This window comes from Saccostrea echinata, unplaced genomic scaffold (assembly GCF_033153115.1).
Source record: "Saccostrea echinata isolate AGI-Se365-2 ecotype Australia unplaced genomic scaffold, CSIRO_AGI_Sech_v1 ptg000025l, whole genome shotgun sequence".
Classification (NCBI taxonomy): Eukaryota; Metazoa; Mollusca; class Bivalvia; order Ostreida; family Ostreidae; genus Saccostrea; species Saccostrea echinata.
Genome location: NW_026889774.1, coordinates 22,875,240 through 22,898,926, shown reverse-complemented (window position 1 = coordinate 22,898,926; position 23,687 = coordinate 22,875,240). Strand labels below are relative to the sequence as shown.

Genomic DNA, 23,687 nt, shown 5'->3' with positions numbered 1-23,687 from the left:
AAAAAAGTTTAGGGTCGGGAGTATAAAATAGGGACGGTCGGCTAACCGGAACCACACATATTTTTTTATTTGGCCTGAGTGAAAATTTCTCGGATAATGCATTGGACGTTAAACTACTGGTTTTACTGAACTTTCCATTTTACAAGACACTCAATGGCATGCCGGTGTAAGCTTCACTCATCTTTTTTTTTTAATATATAATTCTGATTATATCTGGAAATACCTATGATAGTTGAATGAAAGAAAAGTATGAAAATCTACGCCTCATTATAACCTTGGAAAATATATTTTTCGCAAACAAATTAAGAAATTCATTTTCTACTCTTTCTACCGTATACTAGATTGTTGCTCCACTGTGATGCATAAACTGTATACATTGTATATGTATGTACTGTTTTTAATTACAAGACTTACAAGACTAAGTTCTAGGTTCATATAGAATCTGATACCTCAAAACCAGAGTTACATACCAGTAATTCTTTGAGAAGCCTTAAAAATTTGGTTTATTTTTTTATTAAGAAAATACAATGTCACATTAATAATACACCATATCAATTCACAATCAATAGTTAATCCTTTCAATATTCAATGATATTATATTTCTTAAAATACATGAAATACATGTACAAGTTTATATTATCATCATGAAAAACAAATAAAACTCTGCATTTCTCTCTCTCTCTCTCTCCAGTCATAGTTTTGTTGAATCATTTCAATGATTTTTAAAGTAATGTTTTATTTCAGCCGCAAATAAATTTCAGCATACCTTATTCAATAATGATAAATCTCTTTGAGAACAAATGATTTGAAATTTATGTTTTACACTAAATGAAATCAATATGACATATACTAGTAGCTGCAAAACTCAATTTGCATCTATATTTTACAATACCTGAATTTGGGTACATACATATATTTTTTAAAAGAATGAATTTCCAATTTTTTTTTCAAAAACATTTTTTGTTCTTCAATCAGTAAGATATTATACTGCATGTATCTCTTAAAACTGACTAAAATCTGATCAATACCTAAGAAACTGATTTGCTGCAGATACATTAACAAAATATTCTCTTCACTATACATCCCTCACTGAACTGGAGAAATAACAAGAAAATGACAAAGCGTAAATGTAATAAAAAATAATTAAAATCCAAACTACACCTGAGGGAAATTAAAGCCACATTTAGACAGACATCATTTACAGTTGGCTAGTGCGAGGTCTGTACTTGTCTGTTTGGAAAAATTGTGCAAAAATAACTTAGTTAGATTCATCATTTAAAAGTCACATTTGTTATTATGCATTTTAACCTTAATAGGAAAAGGAAAAAATGGAAGTTTGTTTCAAACTTGACTTTACACATGTATAAGATAGAGGAAATTATAAAATAAAACAGCACTGTCCTGTGATTTAGTGTCATGTTGTGTCAGATTTTGTCTGTGAATAATGAGCAACTGTCACATAACACCGCTGTCTGATTTACAACACAAAAACACACCAGGCTTACAGTGCACAACAACAAAAAAACTGCGTAAAATCCAACTCATTTACTTTTTTGTTGTTTTTTTTTTAAGTTGTTATTTTACGATTTTAATTTAATCCAATTTTAAAATTCGGTTGGAATTTCAAGTTGAGTAGTTTGAAACTGAATTTTAAGAAAAAAATCTTCAATGTATTTTTATCATCAATATCTTGATATTTTTAAAAGAAAATTATTAACTGCAAGGTTATATACTAATCAAAATCTTTACCCATTTTGTTCCATTGATCTTTCCACAAATTTATGATGGTGTTTGACTAGGAATGTTACAGAATTAAAATTTAATCAATAAACAATGGATCAGCCTAAGGTAAATATAGTGTACAAAACTATTCATTCATTGTATGAGAAAGTCTGATTTTTGTTTACTTTTATTTTTCATTTCTGATTTGAAGAAACCTGCACTCTGATAATAGTATGAAACGTTGCACAATATTTTCATGACTTGAAGTTGAAATAAGTGTAATATACCTGATTGTACACATGAATTTGGAAATCTTTATTGATACTGAAGGATACTAGATTTTCAGGACCTTGGTACTTTGACCAGCACCTTGTGCCAAGCATTACTCAACACTCCTCTCAAATTCCAAATGCCCTCCACATTATCAGGCTGAACATTGTATGAGGAATCTACTGCCTTGCAGATGATTTCCACCTGACCTTTGTGATCTTTGGGAAGAGGAATAGTCCCCTCCCAGAATGTCCAAGCATATGTTTTGTACAGGGGCTGGTCTGTGGGAGATAACTCTGCAGAATGCCAGGTTTTCCCGCCGTCAGCAGACAAATCCACTCGTACAATTCCACGTCCCCCTCCACTCCAGGCGTAACCCTTTACAGTAACTTCTGTATCATCCTCCAGGATGGTCCCAGGCTCAGGTTCACAGATGGCAGACTGAACGGGTAGTTCATGGATAGCAGGCACAGTACTGCAACAGAGCAGAAACATTGGCATTTTAATATTTCTGAAAAATAGCTATATATGGAGTATGGTGATTTTCAGAGATCTTGATAATAATACCTAAAGTCCACATTATGCCAATCAATGGAAGCATGAAATCCTTTGTAATCTCTCTGCTGCCAGTGGCAGGTGCTCTCTTCATCACTTAATGTAATTTTGTTCAGCCACTTTACCTATTTTAATCACATAATAGATCCATAAGATGAAAAAGTCTGAAATACTGGGAGTGAAATTATGAGATTGTGTAATGAATCATATTTACCTGTCTGGCTCCAACAACCCCTGGAATAATAATTCGGACAGGATAACCATGATCTCTTGGAATGTCCTTGCCATTCATCTCATAGGCGACTATGATATCTTTCTTCAACCTCCTGGCCATATCAATAGGAATAGATGCACCATAATTGGATCCTGTAGGGTCTGAATCAGCTCCATCAAATATGATATGTTTAGCATTTACTGTATCAATGTCAATACCTGCTTTCTTTAAGACATCATCTAGACAAGCACCTGCCCAGTCTGCATTGCTTATGGCTGCAGATCCCCAGTTTAGACCTTTGACAGGTTTAATTTTCACCATCTCACTTCTGCGATTGCCTGCACACTGAACGACAGACACCACTGATTTTTTGTCAAATTTTCTTTTCAAGTCATTAAGACTCAGATTTATTGATTTTTTGGATCCAGCTATTGAAATTGTCAACTGGTACTTCTTTGGATCAATATCTGGTACTGGAAGATGGTTTCTAACAAAGAACAAATCATTTGGTGTGAGAAAACTGTACCTGAGTAGAGAAAGAGGAGGTTCTGCATTAAAGGGTTTCTTGGAACTCGGTTTTAATGCCATGTGCCTTTGTGGATCATTAGCATATGGATCTTTCCTATCAACTTTTTCCTCCTTTGGTTTTTCTGTAATGTTACCAATTCTCAATTCCTCCAGCATATCATAAATTTCATCCTGTTTGTGGGCTGCATACATCTCCCAGTAGGGCTCAATGGAGGAACCAGCAGCCAGTAAAATTCTAGACCCCCCTGGATGGTTTGACACATAATCTGTGATGTCATACACACCATTTTTGTACGTGACCTGTAGCAAATACAAATTAATGACTTAATCACCTTTTCATTACTAAGGCTTTTGATCATTTACCATCTATACAAGATTCCATGTACAAAAATTCCAAGAACTTTGAAGACCTTACCCAGATTCTATTTTCTTTTTTGTTGTGTTTGGCTACTTCATCTAAAGAGTAGGTAGGCAGTCCTGTCTTCAGTGCCCCTGCTGTTTGGCTTGTTGCAGCCTCTACTGCATGTCTTCTTTTTGACATAAGCCATATCACACTTCCTGTAAAATATGTCTTCCTCTTTTAATTCATTCATCAACTTGTGCCTGATACAGCTAGTTCATTATTGAACTTGCAGATGAAGTAATGGGGAAGGGGTTGTGTAAAAGCTTTTGTGTACACAGGTGGTGAAAAATCAAGTTTTTAACTGGGACTCTAACCCAGTATATCTGGCATACTATGCCAGCACTCTAAACATTGAGCTATTGAGACCTAATGTGTTAACGGATTCTTGCACACATGTTAATTTGGTGACATACATATGAGGGAAATACACTGCTTCTTTTGGGGAGTGGACAAAATTAATTCATGACTTTAAATCCAATTCTCTGACTCCAGATAAAGAATGAATGGAAATTGGTGCACTCATGCTTATCAATATAATGTTAGAAATGCATGGAGAGGTGTTTTTTTTTTTGTTTTTTTTTTTTGGTAGAATGCTTGAATCTCTATATATATGTACCTTGCTTTTTTTCTTTTGCCAAACAAGCTGTATCATACATACTAATCCTTTCAAAAATGTCCAGTTAATAATAAAGAAAATGTCATTTAGTGATAGTCACTATCACTTATGATTTATCTACTCATTCATGTATAATCTGCTTGCTTCAAGTTTTAAGTTTTCCAAAAGAAATTTTAAGTTGTAACTGAAATGCAAACATTTTCAGCATACTCTTCTGGGAAAAAATTGTCAAAATTTTTTACCTGCACAGCATTTCAAAGGAATGATAGTCATTAATCTGAGTGAGAGTTATCTCTCTTACCAGAGGGTCAATGAACCTTAACATAGAACTCTATTGCATATTGATGTCAAGGCTCTTGAGAACAATTTGTGCAAATTTGTTAAATAAATAATAAACATTGTAATTATGCTTTTTAAAAATCACGTTTCAAACGATATGCTACGAATAACATACCTGTGACACCTAATGCTACGCAAACTTTAACATTTGCAAACAATCGACTGCTGTCATGACTTTTTTCTCGATCACCGGAGCTGATACTTTGCGATGGTTTTGTTGATAATGTGCGACTCCATGCCCCCGTCTCACGTAGAATCTGAGTCCGCCCCTGCAGTCTGTTGACATTTATTCCCAGTTCATTCCATGACATTCCATACCTGAAAAAACTCACAGCCTTTTGCATTGCCCTTCTACGTAGTATTCCACCCTCGTAAACACACCGTGATCTAATTTCTCTACAGTGTGCGATCGGCAAACCTCGGGCGATTCCGCTTAGCAGGAGGCGCCCGAAGAGTTCCGAATAATTTTGTTTTATTGAGTCACGAGCCCAACTCAAAATATTTTAAATATTTCCCAATATGGACATCACGTTCACATTTTGTGTAAAGATAATGGGTAGTTTAATGGTAGTTCATAACCACTGTTTTATAGTCCTGATAAAAAATATTAACTGAAATTGTTTCTGGATAAAAGCGTTTCCCATAGAGGCCCGTTTTCCGAAAATAAAATAAATATTTTAAAGCTATATATGGCGTATCTGAGCTAAAAAAAATTATAAAAATACAAGACTGAATGTAGATAAACAAGATATATGTTACTTACATTCAGATTAAAATTTTCACCGATTTTGAACTTGATTAACCAGGCCCGTAGGAAGCAATTTCACTTTGGGGGGGAGGGGGGGCACAGCCATACATTTGCAGTTAAGGGGGCACTATCAACTACCAAATATTTCTTGACAAGCAAAAAAAAAGGTCATCAGACGTTTTATTAAGGGGGCACAAACATACCATATTTATGTTTTCTATAGTAATCTATATATCGGCAAAATTATTGTGGGGGGGGGGGGCACGGCCCTCCGTGCCCCTCCCCCCCCCCCGGGTTCCTACGGCCATGATAACCTTATGTTTCCATACTTAAATTGACTTTAAACTCTGTCTGTCGGTAAAAAAAATCGGTTATCGTTTTAAATTGCTAATACTTTTGAAACGTGATTGATTTAAATTGTGTATTTAGTAAATACTATTTACAGGAAAGTCCTATCTTTATATAAAGTAATAAAACAAATAGAAAGATCTTTTTTTTTATTTTAGGTAGTCTGCATTTATAACAAAATACGCCATATATTTAAACTAATTTTACTTCAGTAAAGGTCACATTAAAAGTTTTTTTTTTTTTTTAAAGAAATAATACTGTTTCAAAAGTCACGCCATACCTTTAGACGTTAATGTTTGAGAAATGCAAGCAATTGTTAAGACAGGCACGTGTAGCATTGTTTTTGAACGGTGCACCCAGAAAAAAGAAGACAAAAATGACATAACAACCGACCAGAAATAACTTTGGCTAGTAGAAAAAGGGGGGATGTCCAAACTCGAAAATCATATTTCGAGGGGGGAGGGTGTACAAAAAATATTAACAGAATGAATTTCATATATCAAAATCATATCTTCAATGACAAACTGAAATAAAATAAATAAATAAAACTTTAATTCACATATATATAGACAAATAAAAAGCAATAATATGCCTTACCTTTGATACCTCACAGTTCTAATTAAATATGTGGCACTTCAAATGTCACGTTCGATTTCATTATTACTTATTTTCAGGAATAGTACAGGTATATATTAACACTTTCATCTGCATTTCCGCCAATTTAAGGTCGCGTTCATTTATTCACTCAAATAAAAAGAAACATAAAGTATACTAAGACATGAACGTCTATACAGGAAATAGACATGGAAAAGCAGGATTATGTAAGGTATATATATCATAATGCCAACACATGTAAAAATAACTGCATAATTTGCTAATGCAGTTCAGAATTAACACAAATTATGCTTGTAATTACATGTATATAATATATGAAGTGACATTAGTTCATGTCTCTATAACCTTCATAGTAATAATAAACAACTTTAACTTTGAAGGGTTGTGTGTTTGATTTTTTTTTCCATTGATTGTTTTAAATTGGTACTATTTTTCTGCATTTAAAATATTTCTTATATTTGGTTCAAATCCATTAACTGCTTTTCTCACCCTAGTGAGTATCCATGCATTCATAATACAATCATGTACGTTAATATGCAACTCAAAAAGGTTGAGAATCATTATATATATATACATATATATATATATATATATATATATATATATATATATATATATATATATATATATATATATATATATATATATATATATATATATAGATATAGATATAGACATTTAATTTCAAAAAGATAAATATTATACGGAGAAAACATAAACCAAGTGCAGCTTGTTTACATATAAAGCCGCCCCCCCCCCCCCCAGTTCTCCTCACACCATCACGGTGCTCCCGCCATAGCGATCATGCTCTCTCATCGTAGCGTCTGCAAAACATTTCCAGGTATACACGCACTAAATGTGACTAATGCAGACAGGGTCAATTTGCTTTGGTTCCATTGCACATTTTGAAGGCACCAATTAAGACGTAGACGTTGGGTAATGGGTATGGAAACGCAGTATGAGACGAAAAAGTAACCGAATCCAATCAACAGGGAATAGGAAATTTCCGATTCATTGATAATTGTTTTTTCGACCGGTGTACAATTCTAGAGAAGCTGTAAGAAAAGGGAGACCAATATAATATGTGATCAAAAACTAAATGACGTTCTATACGTTCTATATATTGGACTGGGTCGTGTTGCTTTTTATAATGCTGGTAACCTGATGCATTTCTTTGATTTTTATTTTTCAAATCATTTACTTAATGTTTGTCTGTATTAAAATAAAAGTGTACACACTTGGCACTTCTTTTATTATAAAAGAAAAAAAAAACGAATTTCCGCAAATTTTTGACAGCCCTCGTATACCTAATAGAATGATGTGTTGTTGTAGCCATTCCCACAATACCCCGGTATTGTTTCATATGCTAGTAATTTCCTTTTTATCAGACATTGATCATGCACTTGACATGAACCTTTAAGCAAAGATACTTAATCATCTAATTTTTATCTTCCAATATTCATTGAATTCTAACATATTGATTATATTGTAATGTTGATCTCGAAGGGGAGATACATGTAATCGCATGACCCCCCTGATAAGAGGCAGATGTTCAAAACTAAACGCCCAATAATGAATAGTAAAACGATGGCATTACAACCGCACAACAAAACACTTATTTCAGGACTCTTAAACTTTTCTAAGAATTTTTAAGTTAAAAAAATACGGAAGAAATTACAGATACTGTGCGTATATTCATTTATTTTTTATCAGTTTATCGCCAACAAAAATGTTCCTGCAATCCTCTTTATTTCTTTTCATTGTGACAAGCGATGTGATTTGTGGATTTAAAATTAACAAACGAGAGTATATGGATCATAAAAGGAGTGGTTTCCTTGGTAACCAGTTTAGTGGCTCTAACAGAAATGGGGGCGGTGGTTCTTCGGCAGGTGTCGGGTTTCCGGCTAGTAATGAAGGACCGTTCAGTTCCAGTGGAAACCTCGTAAATTCAAACAGTGAAGGAGAATTCAGTGGCAGCAGAGGTGTTCCTTTTAATTCAAATGGGAATGGAGGAGGGGGATTTCCCGGTAGCAACTCAGGAAACGGTGGTATTCAAGGAGGGCGTGGTCCGTTTAATGGAAATGGCGGTTCGGGAGGTATTGGGGGCGGATCTGGTCCTTTTAACTCCAATGGAAATACGGGAGGGGGGTTTCCTAGTAGCAACTCAGGAAACGGTGGCATTCAAGGAGGGGGTGCATTCGGGAGCGGATCTGGTCCGTTTAATTCCAATGGAAATGGAGGAGGATTTCCCGGTAGCAACCCAGGGAATGGTGTCATTCAAGGAGGGGGTGGTCCATTTAATGCAAATGGAAATGGTGGATCAGGCAATATTGGGAGCGGATCTGGTCCATTTTCCACCGGAAATGGTAACAGCAATAATGGTGGGTCTATGAGTTCTGGAGGAGGAGCAAGTCCATTCAGTAATGCTGCTAATGGTGGGGGAAATGGAATGGGACCTGGACCATTTAGTGCAGCTGGTAATGGCGGTGGATCAGGTCCTTTCAATTCCAATGGAGGCAAAATGGCAAGTCCTTTTAGCGCAGCCGCCAAAGCAGGATCTGGTGAAACTCCATTCAAAATTTCCAACTCAGCGCTAGGTAATTTGTAACGATTTAGATAAGAGTAATTACTCGACAGAATGAAAATACTGTAACATTAGCTTTAGCCATACTCTAAAGAAATAGAACAACTAAAATAAATAGTTGCAACACAATTAATTCGTAACTTACAGGTGGAAAGTCCCCTTTTGGTACATCAACATTTCAAGGGGTTGATTTTGGAAGTATGGGCGGAGCATTGGCAACTAATAATGGTACCGTTATTGTTTACGTTAAACAACATGACCATTCGTCTCAAAAAGCGTGATATGATAACTTAACCGTAATAGAAAAATCTTGATCGATTGAAACAAAAACTCTCTAGGAAAATTATAAAAATTCAAAGCATTGCTTTCAAATCTATCTCTCAAAAGAATTCAAGGCAAATCAATCTAAATCTCAGAATTATGGCAATAATTCTATTATCTAGCTCAGTACGTGTATTATTGGTTTACATGTATGTAAATCAAAAACTGTATATAAGACATTCTTGTTTATCTAAAAAGTATCATAAAAAATAACCCTGAATTCATTATCTACCATCCCATCTTTTGCCAGCCGTAAGAAACCCAATGGACGCAAGTTCCTTTGTCGAGAATTCTGTAGGCCCCGGCGGCCTCACAGGATCGGCATTTGCTACAAACATCAATGCGGACGGGGGCCCAGGAGGGTTAACAGGTGGGTCATTCCATGTTGGAACAGATTCATCTGGACCAGGAGGGCTTACAGGCAAGTACTTCAGAATATTGAAAGTCAACCAGACTGACACCATCCTGAATTAATAGTGCTACTTTTGTATTTGATTCTTATTGAAGTAGAAAGCATTGTTTCAGGTGGAGGATTCCCTCAGACGGACAATTCCAACGGAGCTCTGTACATCAACACGGATTCAAGTCTAGGAGATGTACTTATCAATCATTTGAGTGTCAATGGGGTATTTTTGCTCTGAGTTATTTTCGGCCTCTTTGAAACCCAAAGCAGACTGGCTACTTTAGAATTACCGGTATTTGGTTTTTGTTGCAGTTATTTTGCCACCATATGTGAACCAAGGGTTTTCGATCCGCTTCCTTGTGACCCCCCCCCCCTTTTTAAATATTTCGGAAAACCTTGCCCGATTCCGTAGCTTTGACGTCGATGACGGAATCGACCGAGGATTTAAACGAAGAGAGCAAAAAGTTCCCCGTAACCAATAGACTGTGTGATAGACAAAAGCTAATTCTTAATAATGAAATTATCAATGTCACTTTTTTCACTCTAGAGACAATCAGCACGATTTGACACAGCCAAGTATGAACAAATGTTATCGCAGCTTTACAACCCAAACAATTACGACTCGCATCTTCTGGAGAAACCTTTCAACGGAAAAGAATACAGCAGTAATTCCAATTCCTTTGGATCTTATTCAAGCTCTGGGGTGAACTATATGAGCGGCCAAGCCGGCCATAGCTCAGCGGGTAAGACAGAAACGGATATTTCAGTAAAGTTAGAAATTACTGATTATTAGTAAGACAACAAAATTGTTACATTTTTTGAAAACCCATGCAGACACATGAAATTCATATCTATCGCAAATGACCATATACATCTATGGAAAACTTCAGCTGCATTGCCAAAGTCGTATATACACACAATACATGCAAAAAAAAATCCACATAAATTTTACACGAATTGAATACATAATTATACGTCTGTCCTTCTTGCTTTCTAGATGTCCATAGACCTCCTTATCTCTTTCGTGTCTTAGCCCTATATTTGTAATGCAAAAAACAGTCATAGTGCTGTACTTGACTGTCACGTCCTTTTAGACGAGGGCTTTGTCATGTTCATCAGCCAAGATATTTTGCATCTCGTAAGGTCTTATTAATACAGCTTTAAAGTGTAAAACTTATGTAGACCTACAACATTATGTTATCGTTATTTAATAAAAAAGCTCATGCTTGGCGCGGTGTCCATTGCCTGACTTGAGCCAAGGTCATTTGATTATTAAATACATGTAATATATTTTATTGTCTGGGGCAAGACTTTTGCATCGTTGAAATGATAAGGACCCATATGAACAAAAAAGAATGATCATGTCTTAAAGATTTTTTTTTGGGATCGAACTCAGTCTTTTGGGTAAGGCCGAAGGGAGAAGGTTCAAAAGTGTCAAAAAATTCCATCTGGGTCAAGTCTTTGGAAAAAAAGAAATCAGAGAAACTCTTACTAGTATTATCCGAAACTATTCTTCTTTGATTCATTAGTTGCCCTTGACCCGAGAATATGGCGAAGTTCATTCTTATCCCGGCCAATATTCTGTAATGCAGAATGTAGAGGCTTACTATTAATCTTGACACAAAGTTTGCTTATATATACTCAAAATAACCAACAGCAGGGTATCATCAGTCAGTTTCAATTACAATGTGAAAGCCATGGCCACAAAAATTGGTTATATAAATTTCATTTAAAATTACTGTTCTTATTTTTTCTTTTCAAAATTTGTCCCTCTTTGATTGTGTCTCCTGAGTTGTTCTGTTCGTACAGTTCTAGTTCATCAAGGAAATGAAAATACAGATCAATGCTGTATCGGAATAAAAAAAAAATATTGAAATATTTCAAATGGTTTTTTTAATCATCTACCTTTATAATAACGTATTTTCAAATTGAAATTTGAATATTGAAATAAATAAATGGAGGAAGGACCAACGCAATTTTATTTTTGGGTAATACTAACTACAATGAATATCAAAATGGTCAATGTTGACTAATTCAGAATGGTCAAGAGTTTCTTAGTTTGTATGGAATTTATGTCTTCCACCTGACTCTGTACGCAGGAGCATGTTCTGAGTACGATCAATCTTTAAACCGAGCCCGGCTACTGATAAAAATTGATGCAACAGAGCTTTCAACTACCTCATTAAAAGTCACCATTTCGCAAATTCTGTGGTCGTTATAATACACATCCTATCGCTGGGTCGTATTTTGACTTGACATGTTTCCACCAATTGTTAGGCCATTGTTTTATACCAATTTTGCATATGGATTATTTCGTTTACTTAATCAACGAAGAGAGCCCACGACGGGTGTGACCGGTCAACATGGAATGCTTACTCCTCCTAGGCACATGATCCCACCTCTGGTGTCTCCAGGTGGTCTGTGTTTTGCCCTGTTCACGATTCGTATTCTTTCCTGGATTTATGAGATTGATCACGGTTATCTTTACGTTTTTCATTAACAGTCATCCCTTCGATCTACTTTATTTCAGGCTCCATCTCTGGTGGAAAACAGACGGACGAGCCGGGTCCATTTGACACTCGACCATTCAAACAAGTCCAAAGTCCGTTCAGTGCTCACACTGAAACTCAGTATAAAGGTACTAACTATCACGTAGATGCTGCCTCCTCTTTAGGCGGACAAAACTTTGCAGCTGTTGGTTATTCAGGTATAGTTTCCAATGAACATCATGAGTTTCCTATTGCACCTTCAAGCCTCAATCAAAAGCAATCATTTTAATCAAATTGTGGGTGAATATTGTGTATATAGAGAAAACGTGCATTAAAATTTAGGAAATTTTGTAGGGGGAACCTATAATATAGATTCCAGTGCAACTAGCCCGTACAACGCTGGAAACGCGGCAAGTTATGTCAGGGGCAACGGAGATGGCAGTGCAACAGGTTACGAGACTCCTTTTGACAAACACGTGGATAATTATAATGAGCTCATATCCAATCCTTTTAACTCAAATGTAAGTACCCTTATAATTTATTAAGAATTCTCAGAAATTTAAGGTGGTGATGCCACTAAATAAATAAAAGTAAATTGGATAAAATCCAATAGAAGATATTAATGCATACTTCATAGCAGAAAAATTGATTGTGATTCATAGATGAAACCAGATCCAGGAAGTGATTATAGTCACGGCTCCTTCGGAACTCCTTTTGAATCTCACAGTAACAGTGGAGGAATGGGAAGTGAAAATCCGGGAGGAAACCCATTCCGCCAAGGAGGAAACAAAGCTGGGATTTCTATGACATATAACAACCGACCCTTTAGCGGCATGTTATTGTGATCTTTCTTGTTTCCATATTTTTAGCAATATTTTAGAAATACAATTCTTTGAAAATACGTAAAATGTCATGCATTTGCCAAAAAAAGGAGGAAAAGTTTTAACTGCTTTATACTAGGAAGAGTTTGATTTGCGTGCGCACTTTTACCAAATATTCTAGTCAAATTTTTTATTGTTTTATTTGACCTAATACATTATGGTAGGTCTGTCCTAATTCATTTCATAAACGTGTATGTGTATTTTGTTATTTAGGGTGAAAATGACATCCCACAAGAGCAATCAACACCTGAAGTTATTTTTATCCGGAATAGTCCTTAACGTGTATTAGAATAAATAGTTTCGATAAAACGATTTCTTGAGTACTTCTTTCCTCATACATATTGGCATACTGGAGAAAGTAATGGTACATGTATTTTAATATTGCACAATGAGTTCATTTTTACCTCTTCTGGTCAAAGATTTGAAGAGCTTATGCGATTTTAAGGTGTCCGACGTCCTTCTGTTTGTTAACAATTTTTTCGAAGCTCTACTTCTCCTACAGTTTTGGTCCAATTTCAATGAAACTTTGTACAGAAAAAGACTACCCTAAAATGCCCTAAGATTAATAATTCTGTATATTGGTTTTTGATTTCCACGAACAGTATTTGCACGGTTACTAAACATAGAAATTTCTGTGAAATTCTTTCAAACGATTCTCTCCTACAGTTCGGTTCTTGAATTCCACGAACAGTGTAGGTATGGTTACTAAAAATAGAAATTTCTATGAAATTCTTTCAAACTCCCCATGCTGAATGCCGCTACCTGTTATGAGCTATGTGTTGTAGTGGTCAGCGTGTCAGTATCTAAGAAAGAAAACGGATACTCAGGAGTTTTTATTGCTTGGGTCAAAATTCCTTAACTTTTTTTTTACCATAGAATAATTTTTTCCGAGAGAAATTCTCCGCAGAAAAGTTTTGTGTCATAATTTCATACCTCTGTCTTCCACTAATTATCACTTTTCAATTGCCAGTGAGTACATGACTAATTATACTCAATGGCAATTGAAAATTGTTAATTAGTGAAAGACACCTTTCAATAATAAGAACTTTTCTCAAAATACTTAGTAAACAAACTGCATTTGATTTCATACATATAAAACTATAGGCATTTTTCTCCCTTACGCCAAGTTTTTTCACAGTGTAACGTTGTTGGTTGTCGAAAGTTAATAATCATATTGATTTTGTTACTTCTTTAAAAATTGATTCCTATATAAATCTATACTAAAAAAAATCTAACATTTCCAATGTTTTTTGAGCGCGGGTCCAAAAAAAGTTGGAACGCTGAGTTGGATATTGGACCTGTCGATAAGATACAAGACCGCTTTGACGTTTATTACGTCACAATGTAGGAGAGATCAGCTATCGCAAACATTGAAGCCAGCGCAAGATATGTCAAAATAAAAAGTAAAAGGTATAATGAAACATTTACTGACTGTGTTCTCTGGCAAAATGAGTTTTGTCAACCCCACGAACCAAACTGTTTGGTCTTGGGTCCGACATAACGCATGTTGCCCTCGAACCCAGTCAATAAATATATATTCAAATATGTTTCCAAAGTTTCTATCATTGGTCTTATGATAATGGGACATAAATCATTTCACTAAAAAAACAATTTTAAAGTAGATTTTCCAGGCAAGCGTCTTTTACTTGCTGGCGTATTTTAGTATGACCCAAACGTGCCTGTTTTGAAACGGTGGCATTTCAAGGCCAAAGAGCTGTTTGGGACCGTTGAAAGGTAAATGATGTAACAAGGGTTGGAGTAAAATATGCTGTTAAGTAGCGGATACAATGCAGTATGCTTTATAATGCTAGAAATAATTCCCGACTGAAGCTTGCGGCAAGAAAGTGTCGCCGTAAATCGAAGGTTTTTAAAATGGATGGATCTGAAGCTCTCTGGTATGTCTGTCCGAATTTTCTTGTACAGAGATCTTAGTTCTGCAGCTATCTGTTTGGCTCTGGAAATCGACCAAATGGCTGGGGAAAATGATGAAAAGATATGTATGAATTATCGAGATATTATTTCTAGAAGTATAACCCTTATTTCTTTTCGATAATAACTGGTATTTTAAAATATCCAATCTGGTATAAAAGGAACTGGCATGAATTTTTTAAATTACATGCAAATATTTGGATACGTTAACATTTAATATTGTGACAAACTGAAAATTTCCAGGTAACAAAGAAAGAAAAGTCATTTTACAATATTTTTGATGAATTTTAAACTCTCATAATAATCAGTCTGAAAGTGCAGTTTTCCAAAATATTCATCCCTCGTTCTATTAAAATGTAACTCCTCTAAACACCTTAACGTATAAGGTTGATTGTTTACATAAAATTTGTTGGCAAATAACTCAGGCCGCCTCGCCAGAAGAGGAAGATCGGTTATTCCGAGGATGCAGACGTCGGTCACGTATTCCCCTCCACATGGGAATTCAGTACCATACCAGTTGACAAATCGGGTCAGAAACGGTTTGAGGAGTGGGTCTTTTTGCGGTTTTCCTGAAAAAAAAAGACAAACGTTAAATAAGAAAATTATAGAATGCGCTTGCTCCACAAAAATTCACCAAAAGATATGGACACAAAATTGCATAAACAAAATTTAATGGCAGAAATCCTCAAGAAATTATATTAACTTTACATATACATAATCATAACTGGAAATATATAAATATACCACTAATTTCAATTTGAAAAATTTATGACTTAAATAGTGTCAAATAGAACTTTTAATCCTCGGAGAAGATGATAATCTTTGAATTCAGACTAATAGGTATTTTACATTTAAGTGATGTTTTAATACATGTATTGTTGATTATTACATTTTCAACAGTGAAATACTGTGATTTATTTATTGAATAAAAGTGATATTCTCTCACAGTGTGAAAGGATATCAAAGTAAGTAAAAAATAATTTTTGGCCTGTCATAAGACAGAGATAGTAACTAAGCATCTTGATAGAGCTAAAACTGCAAATTTCTTCCCAAATATGTTGCTAAAAGCCATGCTATGTAAAGTTTTGAATCTCAGAACTGATAACCTGTGATGTCTCAACCGCTTGACTATGACGTCAAGCTATGACACTGTGTTAAGAAAAGACAGAGGCAAAGAGAAAATCAAAAAAAAAATGTAATAAACAGAAAATTCAATGTTTTGTAGATGAATATCAATCTGATTAAAATCAGATCCTTTGATCCGCTCACAAAGATCGCTACACAAGCTGTAGCGATCTATGTGAGCGGATCAAAGGATCTGATTTTAATCAGATTGGATGAATATGGAATTTATTTCACTCGTGAGACAGGATTTTTTGATATTTTCACTCGTGCTTGCACTCGTGAAAATATAAAAAAAAATCCTGTCCCACTCGTGAAATAAATTCCATATTCATCTACAAAATATTGAATATCCTCTATTTACTTTATGTCGTTATAAATAAATATTTACATTTGCAAATGTTTTCTTTTATATAACACTATTGAAAGCAATGCGTATCTATATCCGTATAAACACGGGTTCCTCGCGTCATAAACGTTCGACGTAATTTTTCAGTGACGTCATAAAGGGTCGACGCGCAATCAGAGGATCAAACACGTGCCGTTGGGTTTGAAAAATAAAACGCTTCACGCGTTAAAGATTATAATCAGGCAAATATAAAATATGAATAAGTCACAAATGTAAATATAAGTAATAAGGTATCATTTTTAAACATCTATCGGGCTATAAATACGGGTTGGTACGAGATCAAATTTACCATAAAGCCCTTCGGGCTTTATGGAATTTGATCTCGTGACCAACCCGTATTTATATCCCGATAGATGTTTAAAAATGATACCTTATTTCTTAAATGAACCTGTAAGGCTTGCAAAAGAAAAACCTTCGTAAAGAATAAATGGATAAGCAAAAGTGAAAATGTATTGCATCTTACAACAAAATATATTAATAAAAATTAGTAAAAAAAAAAAAAAAAAAAAAAAGGATATTAGTAACGTTGATCTAAATACTGGAAGAGGACTTTTATATATAAATATACATGAACTTATGCGAATCTTTTTCCTTTAATTAATATCTTAAAATTTAATGTATCCATCAAAACTAGCCTTTATAAATTATAAACAAAGTTCAACTATCATAAAAATACTCTTAACATGCCATATAATAATATTTTTTGTTGAAGAAAAAAAATCCCTCTTAGTGCAAGTTGTTTTATTTGCTAGGAAAACGACAACATCATCTGTTTTTCAAACAATAAAATTTAAAATAAAATCCATTCATTGGGAGAATAATTTTTGTAGAAATTTATGGAGTTTTGACAACATATGTTTTCCAGAACCAAAATTAAGATTCAATATTACATTTATTTAGGCACTCTTGTGATACATTTTTGCGAAAGGAAATTTGCTAACAGTGTTAATTGTTTAGCGAATTAAGATAAAATTAACATCTATAAAATAATTTTATGTGTAGCAAAGCTTCACATATATACTTAAGGTTCATCGACCCATTGATAAGAGAGGTAACTCTCAATGGGACATACAGTGTATGACTGTCATTCCTTTAGAAAATTGTCGATTTAAAGGCCATTTCTGTCACATTTGGCTCGCACGGCACTACAACATAGTATGATGAAACTGTGTGTATTTTAAGGATCCTCCTCTATACATAAAAGGGATTTTTTTTTTTGACATTTAGAAAATTATATGGTGTAGAGGTGTAAATATTGAGCTTATCCTTTTAATTTTCAACACAGGGTTCCACCCTTTCTACCTCCCGGAAAAGTATTCAATAACAACGAAGTATTGATGCACAGAAATCACTGTTATTCACTTAAGTGTGGAAATTAAATATAACTTACATGTAAGTGCTAAATCTATTTATCTTGGCCTATTAGAATGTTAAGAATGTTTTAATTCATTACAAAATGAGCAATACACTGTAAATTTCAATTTATTTAAGATCGAAGGGTAGATAACTTTATCTGCATAAAAATACCTCTTTACTGTGCAGTGTAAAAAGGGTTCTCAAGAATGAATTAGATTTCTGGAAAAATCAGAAGCTCTTTATGGGTGAACAAGAGGGGCAACTTTTCAATTCATTTCGAAGGACTAATTATAAATGACATATACTTTTGCCGCTTACCCTTGTAACTTCCGGGGATTCCTAGCTGAGGGTTGTGGTTCAGTGAAGAAAAGAACGTTTCATCCGGCAGTTCTGTATTTCTTACCCACTTTAAAAAATCGAAGGCCACTCTACTCTTGATCACATACTGTACATACTCCCTACTAGCTGTGATTAGCACTGATCCTTTAACGAGGCGAATCTGATGAGGCGGCCATCCTGCCGAGGCCCACCGAAATATTTTCGTTCTAAAATGTCAAAAAAAATCATATGCTTCTTTTTGGATTTTTTTTATTTATCAGTAAGCCATTTCAATTTATTTTTCATTTCTGTTTTAAGAGAGATAACTCATTGTTACTTGAAATATCTTTTTCCCTTAAAAAAGAATTATGGGCAGATGAAAGGGTAGAAAAAAATTTACTGAAAAACGAACAATAATTTACAAAAACATACTGAAATACAAAACAAAGAGCTTTAAAAAATAAAACCAACAGGCTCAATTGCAAAATCAAAAAACTCCTTTGGCAATACGAACGATCACCGATGCAAGACCAAATGTCATTAACTAAATTCACGCTAGATGGCGCGAGAGTCTGTAAATTATGGAACGCCAAAGGGTTCAACTCTGTTATTTCTTAAACACATGTAAAAATATGTAAAGCTTAATTTGTAGATTGTAAATGTGTAATTTTCAAATTGTACTTTCACAACTTGTTTATTTTACATATCGTGTGCAAAATGTAAAAGAAAACTATGTCAATGCACAACTATTTTTTTCTCTTTCAATAAACGATTGTGCTGCTGTATGATATTGCATGTAAACTTGTCTGATATGTTTTCAATGTTTTAAACAATTTTTAAAGCACATCAATGTTTTTTCTCGAAATACGAAAGGGATTAATGTCTTCAATTTTTAATCCGATACAATTGCAAATAATAAATATTTAACTTTATCAATTTTGACTTGATTGAAGTGACTTTTTCCAAATAAAAAATGCATTCCGCAACAGGTACTATTGAACAAAAGTTTTGTTGTTGTTGTTGTTGTTGTTTTTACTAAATACTATACACAATAAGATAGATTCACTCGGGCCATCTTTAAAAATATGTTTGCTTGGTCTCTCCCGACTGAGGATAAAAAATTGGGTAGGCAGGTAAGGACAATTTTTTTAATTCAAAAACACCTGCAAATTTGAAGTTTAAATAGATATTAATGAATAAAAATGTAATTGTTTCCTGGAAGTCAAAAAAAAGTTTTGAGTCGGGTCGTTTTTAGTCAGTCGGTCGGGAGAGGGCAACCATGCAAACATTTTTTTTTTAAAGATGGCCTCATTGTGAAATTCTTTTTTTCACCTCAGTGTCTACAGATTAAACACTTTTAAAAAGAAAAAAAATACCTTGACACTTATTAGAAACATTAGCAGGGTACAATGAGAGCTCACTTGAAGTAGAGCAGGAGAACCTACCTGTCAATCGTACCCTCTATATCATTAAATCCGTTGTATATCTTTAATATCTTTACCAGCTCATGGTTGGTTCGGAGAGGAAATTCTTGGCCTGTTAAATTAATAAAATACTTCCATTTTCCTTGCTTCAACAAGTCTATCATACAAGTTATCTGTGACAGCAAAACACCCATTTCCCCCCAATTCACGACCACTCTCTGAGACGACAGGAAAACATTTGGGAAACAATTTACTATACTCGCAAACTCTTGATAGACATTTTCACTTGTTTTCCTATCTACGTGGACACAGTAAAAATTTTGAGGACGGTATATAGCTCTCAAAAGAATTTCGAATTGTTCTGGGTTTTTGTACACCATAATACCATAGGCAATAGGAAAATTTTTCTCCTCTTCCGACAGCGAGTCCATTATATATCCTCTATTATCTATGAATTTGTTACAATTCTTCGTTTGAGAAATGATACGCTGTCTGAGTCTTTCTTCGTTCAGGTTCGAATTCCTAGCTTTCAGAATTTCTTTTTCACTTCCTTCAAATAACAACCTGCAATTTACCTCCTGGACATTGCGATTGTTTTGATGTCTACGGCTTTCTTTTTCCTGCAACTTCCCCAAATCTGTCAAAGTGTATAAAGGAGAAAAAGAAACGAACGTTGTATTATATCCATAATCAAACTTTTCCAGCATTTCTCGCATCTTGGCGTCGTTTCTTGATTTTTCCACTTCAAAGTCGTGTATTATTTCATTCGAAATATGCGTTATGTTTTTCATTTCCAGCACAAATAAAAAATCCTTTGCGTTCCCAGACTTCCCTGAAATAGTCAGAGTGCCGTTGTGGTTGTAGGTTATGTTCGTCGCTATGAATTTCCAGAGTACTTGCTGTGGATTTGTAGAAAAGCCAGCAGATGTGCAGATAAGAAGGAGGACGATCGCCGAACAAAACATAAAAACCAAGAAAAAGGCCACTTTAAGTCGAATCAACGTTTTCATCTCGACTTTGGATTCCAGAGGACCACTTGTGCAGCAATCCTGACACCTGTAGGGTCCATTTTCTATTCACCGATGCCCGATTCGGACTGTGATTTTAGACTATAGAAATGTACCTTGTTTATCAATGGGCAAAAATACCAAAATATAGTTTAAAAGCAAATCTTATGGGAAAATAAACATTCTTATAAATATATTTCCAACTGTGTACTTTAAAGGCAAAGTGAACTGAACAGTTTTTATTTTTTCATAACATGATATTTTTCGTGGCATCTTTTTATCAAGAAACACTGACAAAGTGATGTTGTCCTAAAGAAATGTGTGCTCAACACGATCTGGTTGATTGCGCCATTTGTCGCCATTTACATTCTTCTTTAATAGTGTATTCAACTATTATTCATAGTCAGTTTTGTATTTTATAATTAAATGTCATTAATTTTCCGGATTTCCACATCTTTCTATAGGCCTCAGACTATCGTTCCATCAAAGAGCTTTTTTTTGCCTAAAAATATATTCTTCATAACCCCGCTTTTACAGAACAGTGACTGTCTTATAAAAGCGGATTTTAACATCTTCCATTAAATAAATAATTTTCTTATCCACTGGAATGCTTCACCGGATATCAATCAACCTGCCTCTGGCCGTTATTCAATTTAGATTGCTTTTGTTAGATTGCTTACAAATTGTGTTCTTATTTGGTGCTGTTTTTCTCAAATTTTAGTTTAAAAGACGGTACATGTAGTTAAAATATATATGCATGCGAAAAAGAAATTATCTGCATGAAGGAAGATATCTAATTTTTTTTTCCATGTTTGACGTTTTATAAAATTGATTAAAAGAGGGTGCTTTAAAACATTTATATTTATGTTGATTAATATTGTTGTTGTTCTGATCAGAAAACTAAACCTACCAAAGGTGGACAGTTCTTGACATGTATTACAAAACTCCCTTTTAAGCTGCCAGATGGACCCATGGCAGGGGTCTCAATTTTTTTAAGCCCCCGAAATCAAAGATAGGGGATCATAATAATTTTTGTCTGTCTTTTTGTCCCTACGTCCACAAGACCACAATTTCTGTCTGCGTAAACTGTTGAAGTAAACAAACTTCATACTTGGCACCTGGAAGGATTGTTCTGACCTTCACCTAAAATTATCTGGACAAATGGGTTTTAGTTCTTCCGTTTTGGCCAAGGTTACGGGGGGGTGGGGGCATAAATCTCGTACTTTGCAAAGAAGAAACATTAAAAGCTCGTACTTTGCACAAAGTAAAATTATGTCAAGAAGTATACTGACCTTAACTAGGGTCAACTGGCAAAGGACACCAAAATAGAAAGTGAAAAATTCTTGCCCAGTCCATTTATTTGCTATACAGAAACATACAGAAAATGATACTTGTACAAAGGTATATTACAAATAACAATGTGTCGTCACCTGGTCCAAGGTCATTTGAGCCCCCATTTCATCTGGGCTACGCATACTCGGAGGCATTTACGTTTCAAAAATATATTTTGTTTTTCTTCACTACAATTGGAACTTCTGAAAATATTAACATTTCCTTTTTCATTCAGTCAAATATTCTATACGCGGTTCCAAATTATTATGTAATAGCCAGTATTTTCTTATTAAAAATGTCTATATGTAACAATTTCTTATACACGAGGGGTGATCAAAAAGTCAGAATGAAATTTGGCACACATATTCTGTAAAAAGCACTCAAAGCAGGTGTCATATAATGTTTTGCTCCGTGTTTGTGACGTCACAATGTAAAAATGACGTCAATATATAGGTCACTTATGACAAAAAATGGTGGGCTAAGTCTAATCTCAGCGAGATCCGTAGAGAATAAAAATTTTGGTCTGGTATTTCTACGGATCTCAGACCAGTATCACATAATCTCATTCGGGGTTTCGTGCCCGGACTTCGACCGCTTGTTTCGATTAACACGGGCTGAAATGAATTAGCTGTCCACTTCAACTTTTTGCTTTGGACATCCTTTTAATTCCCTATCACCATAAAACTTTCGTTTCTTACCTCTGAAAGGTTTAAATCCATCAAAATATAAAGTTGTTGATTTTTCATAGCAATAAGCTATTTGTTTAAACCTCCGATGCTGAAGAGTTAAAGCAATAGTCTGCTTCAAATACTTCGTACTACTAATTTTTCCTACAGAAATGAACCGTAGTACGAAGTATTTGAAGCAGACTATTGCTTATTGAAGCGGACAGCTAATTCATTTCAGCCCGTATTAATCGAAACAAGCGGTCGAAGTCCGGGCACGAAACCCCGAATGAGATTATGTGATACTGGTCTGAGATCCGTAGAAATACCAGACCAAAATTTTTATTCTCTACGGATCTCGCTGAGATTAGGCTAAGTCGTACTCGAGCAACGAACGGCTGTAAAGTTTAACGTATATCTTGGAAATTTCTTTGCAGTAGAATATGATATTTTGTACAAGGTTTATGAAGACAAAAGATATACCAGAAGTTCAATCATTAATTGGATTGATTGTTTTAGTGAAGGCAAGGAGATGGTTAAAAATGGTGTTTGTTCTGTTGCCCAGCGAAAGCAAGCCGGGGAAAAGATGTGTCCTTAGTTGAGCAATATGTTGTGAAAGATCGCCAAGTTACAATTAGAAAAATAGTTGAATATCTTAACAATAATATAATTATTAAATCCCTAAAATATCGTTTACTTTAGACTTTAAACATATGGGATATGATAAAAAAGAGGTTGTCCATACTTTATCCACACTGGATAAACGACGCTCCCGAGACAGAGAACTCGGGTTTTAATGATCACCATGCTAATTCTGAGAAGGGATGTCCTTATCCACCCATCCTACTACCGAGATTTGGCCATTTCTGACAGATGGACTGTTCTTGTTATTAAAAAAAACTTGCATGTTAAGAAATATAAGACTCGGAAAAATCTTTTAGTTCTGTGAACAGAACGCCACGGAGCATGTCACGTGACCGCCTGGATCACGTGATTCGCGCATGGGCAGAACAATGGCAGATGTGCATTATAATCGGAGAGGACTAATTTTAAAAAATAATGAGCACTGAAACGTCATTTTATTCTCTT

The 23,687-nt window shown here is 34.7% G+C and overlaps 4 protein-coding genes across 4 annotated transcripts in view; 2 read left to right on the top strand and 2 right to left on the bottom strand.

Moving 5' to 3' along the window:
• Positions 1–23,687, top strand: part of LOC133192203 (glycerol kinase-like) — a 419,267-nt gene that overhangs the window by 256,923 nt on the left and 138,657 nt on the right. The gene's annotated exons all lie outside the window — the stretch shown is intronic.
• On the bottom strand, positions 498–5,072 carry LOC133192195 (sulfite oxidase-like). The gene is made up of 5 exons (XM_061328159.1): positions 4,763–5,072; positions 3,705–3,847; positions 2,762–3,589; positions 2,560–2,672; positions 498–2,467 (listed from the first exon to the last, which is right to left on the bottom strand). Exons 1-5 carry the CDS (start codon positions 4,989–4,991, stop codon positions 2,065–2,067), a joined length of 1,716 nt encoding a protein of 571 aa, XP_061184143.1. The 5' UTR covers positions 4,992–5,072; the 3' UTR covers positions 498–2,064.
• Positions 8,036–13,297, top strand: LOC133192970 (uncharacterized). The gene is made up of 9 exons (XM_061328970.1): positions 8,036–8,955; positions 9,090–9,170; positions 9,514–9,684; positions 9,789–9,859; positions 10,214–10,409; positions 12,197–12,373; positions 12,510–12,676; positions 12,818–12,986; positions 13,250–13,297. Exons 1-9 carry the CDS (start codon positions 8,088–8,090, stop codon positions 13,252–13,254), a joined length of 1,905 nt encoding a protein of 634 aa, XP_061184954.1. The 5' UTR covers positions 8,036–8,087; the 3' UTR covers positions 13,255–13,297.
• LOC133192969 (beta-1,3-galactosyl-O-glycosyl-glycoprotein beta-1,6-N-acetylglucosaminyltransferase-like) lies at positions 15,217–20,310 on the bottom strand. Its single transcript, XM_061328969.1, has 3 exons — positions 19,616–20,310; positions 18,171–18,397; positions 15,217–15,534 (listed from the first exon to the last, which is right to left on the bottom strand). Exons 1-3 carry the CDS (start codon positions 20,308–20,310, stop codon positions 15,227–15,229), a joined length of 1,230 nt encoding a protein of 409 aa, XP_061184953.1. The 3' UTR covers positions 15,217–15,226.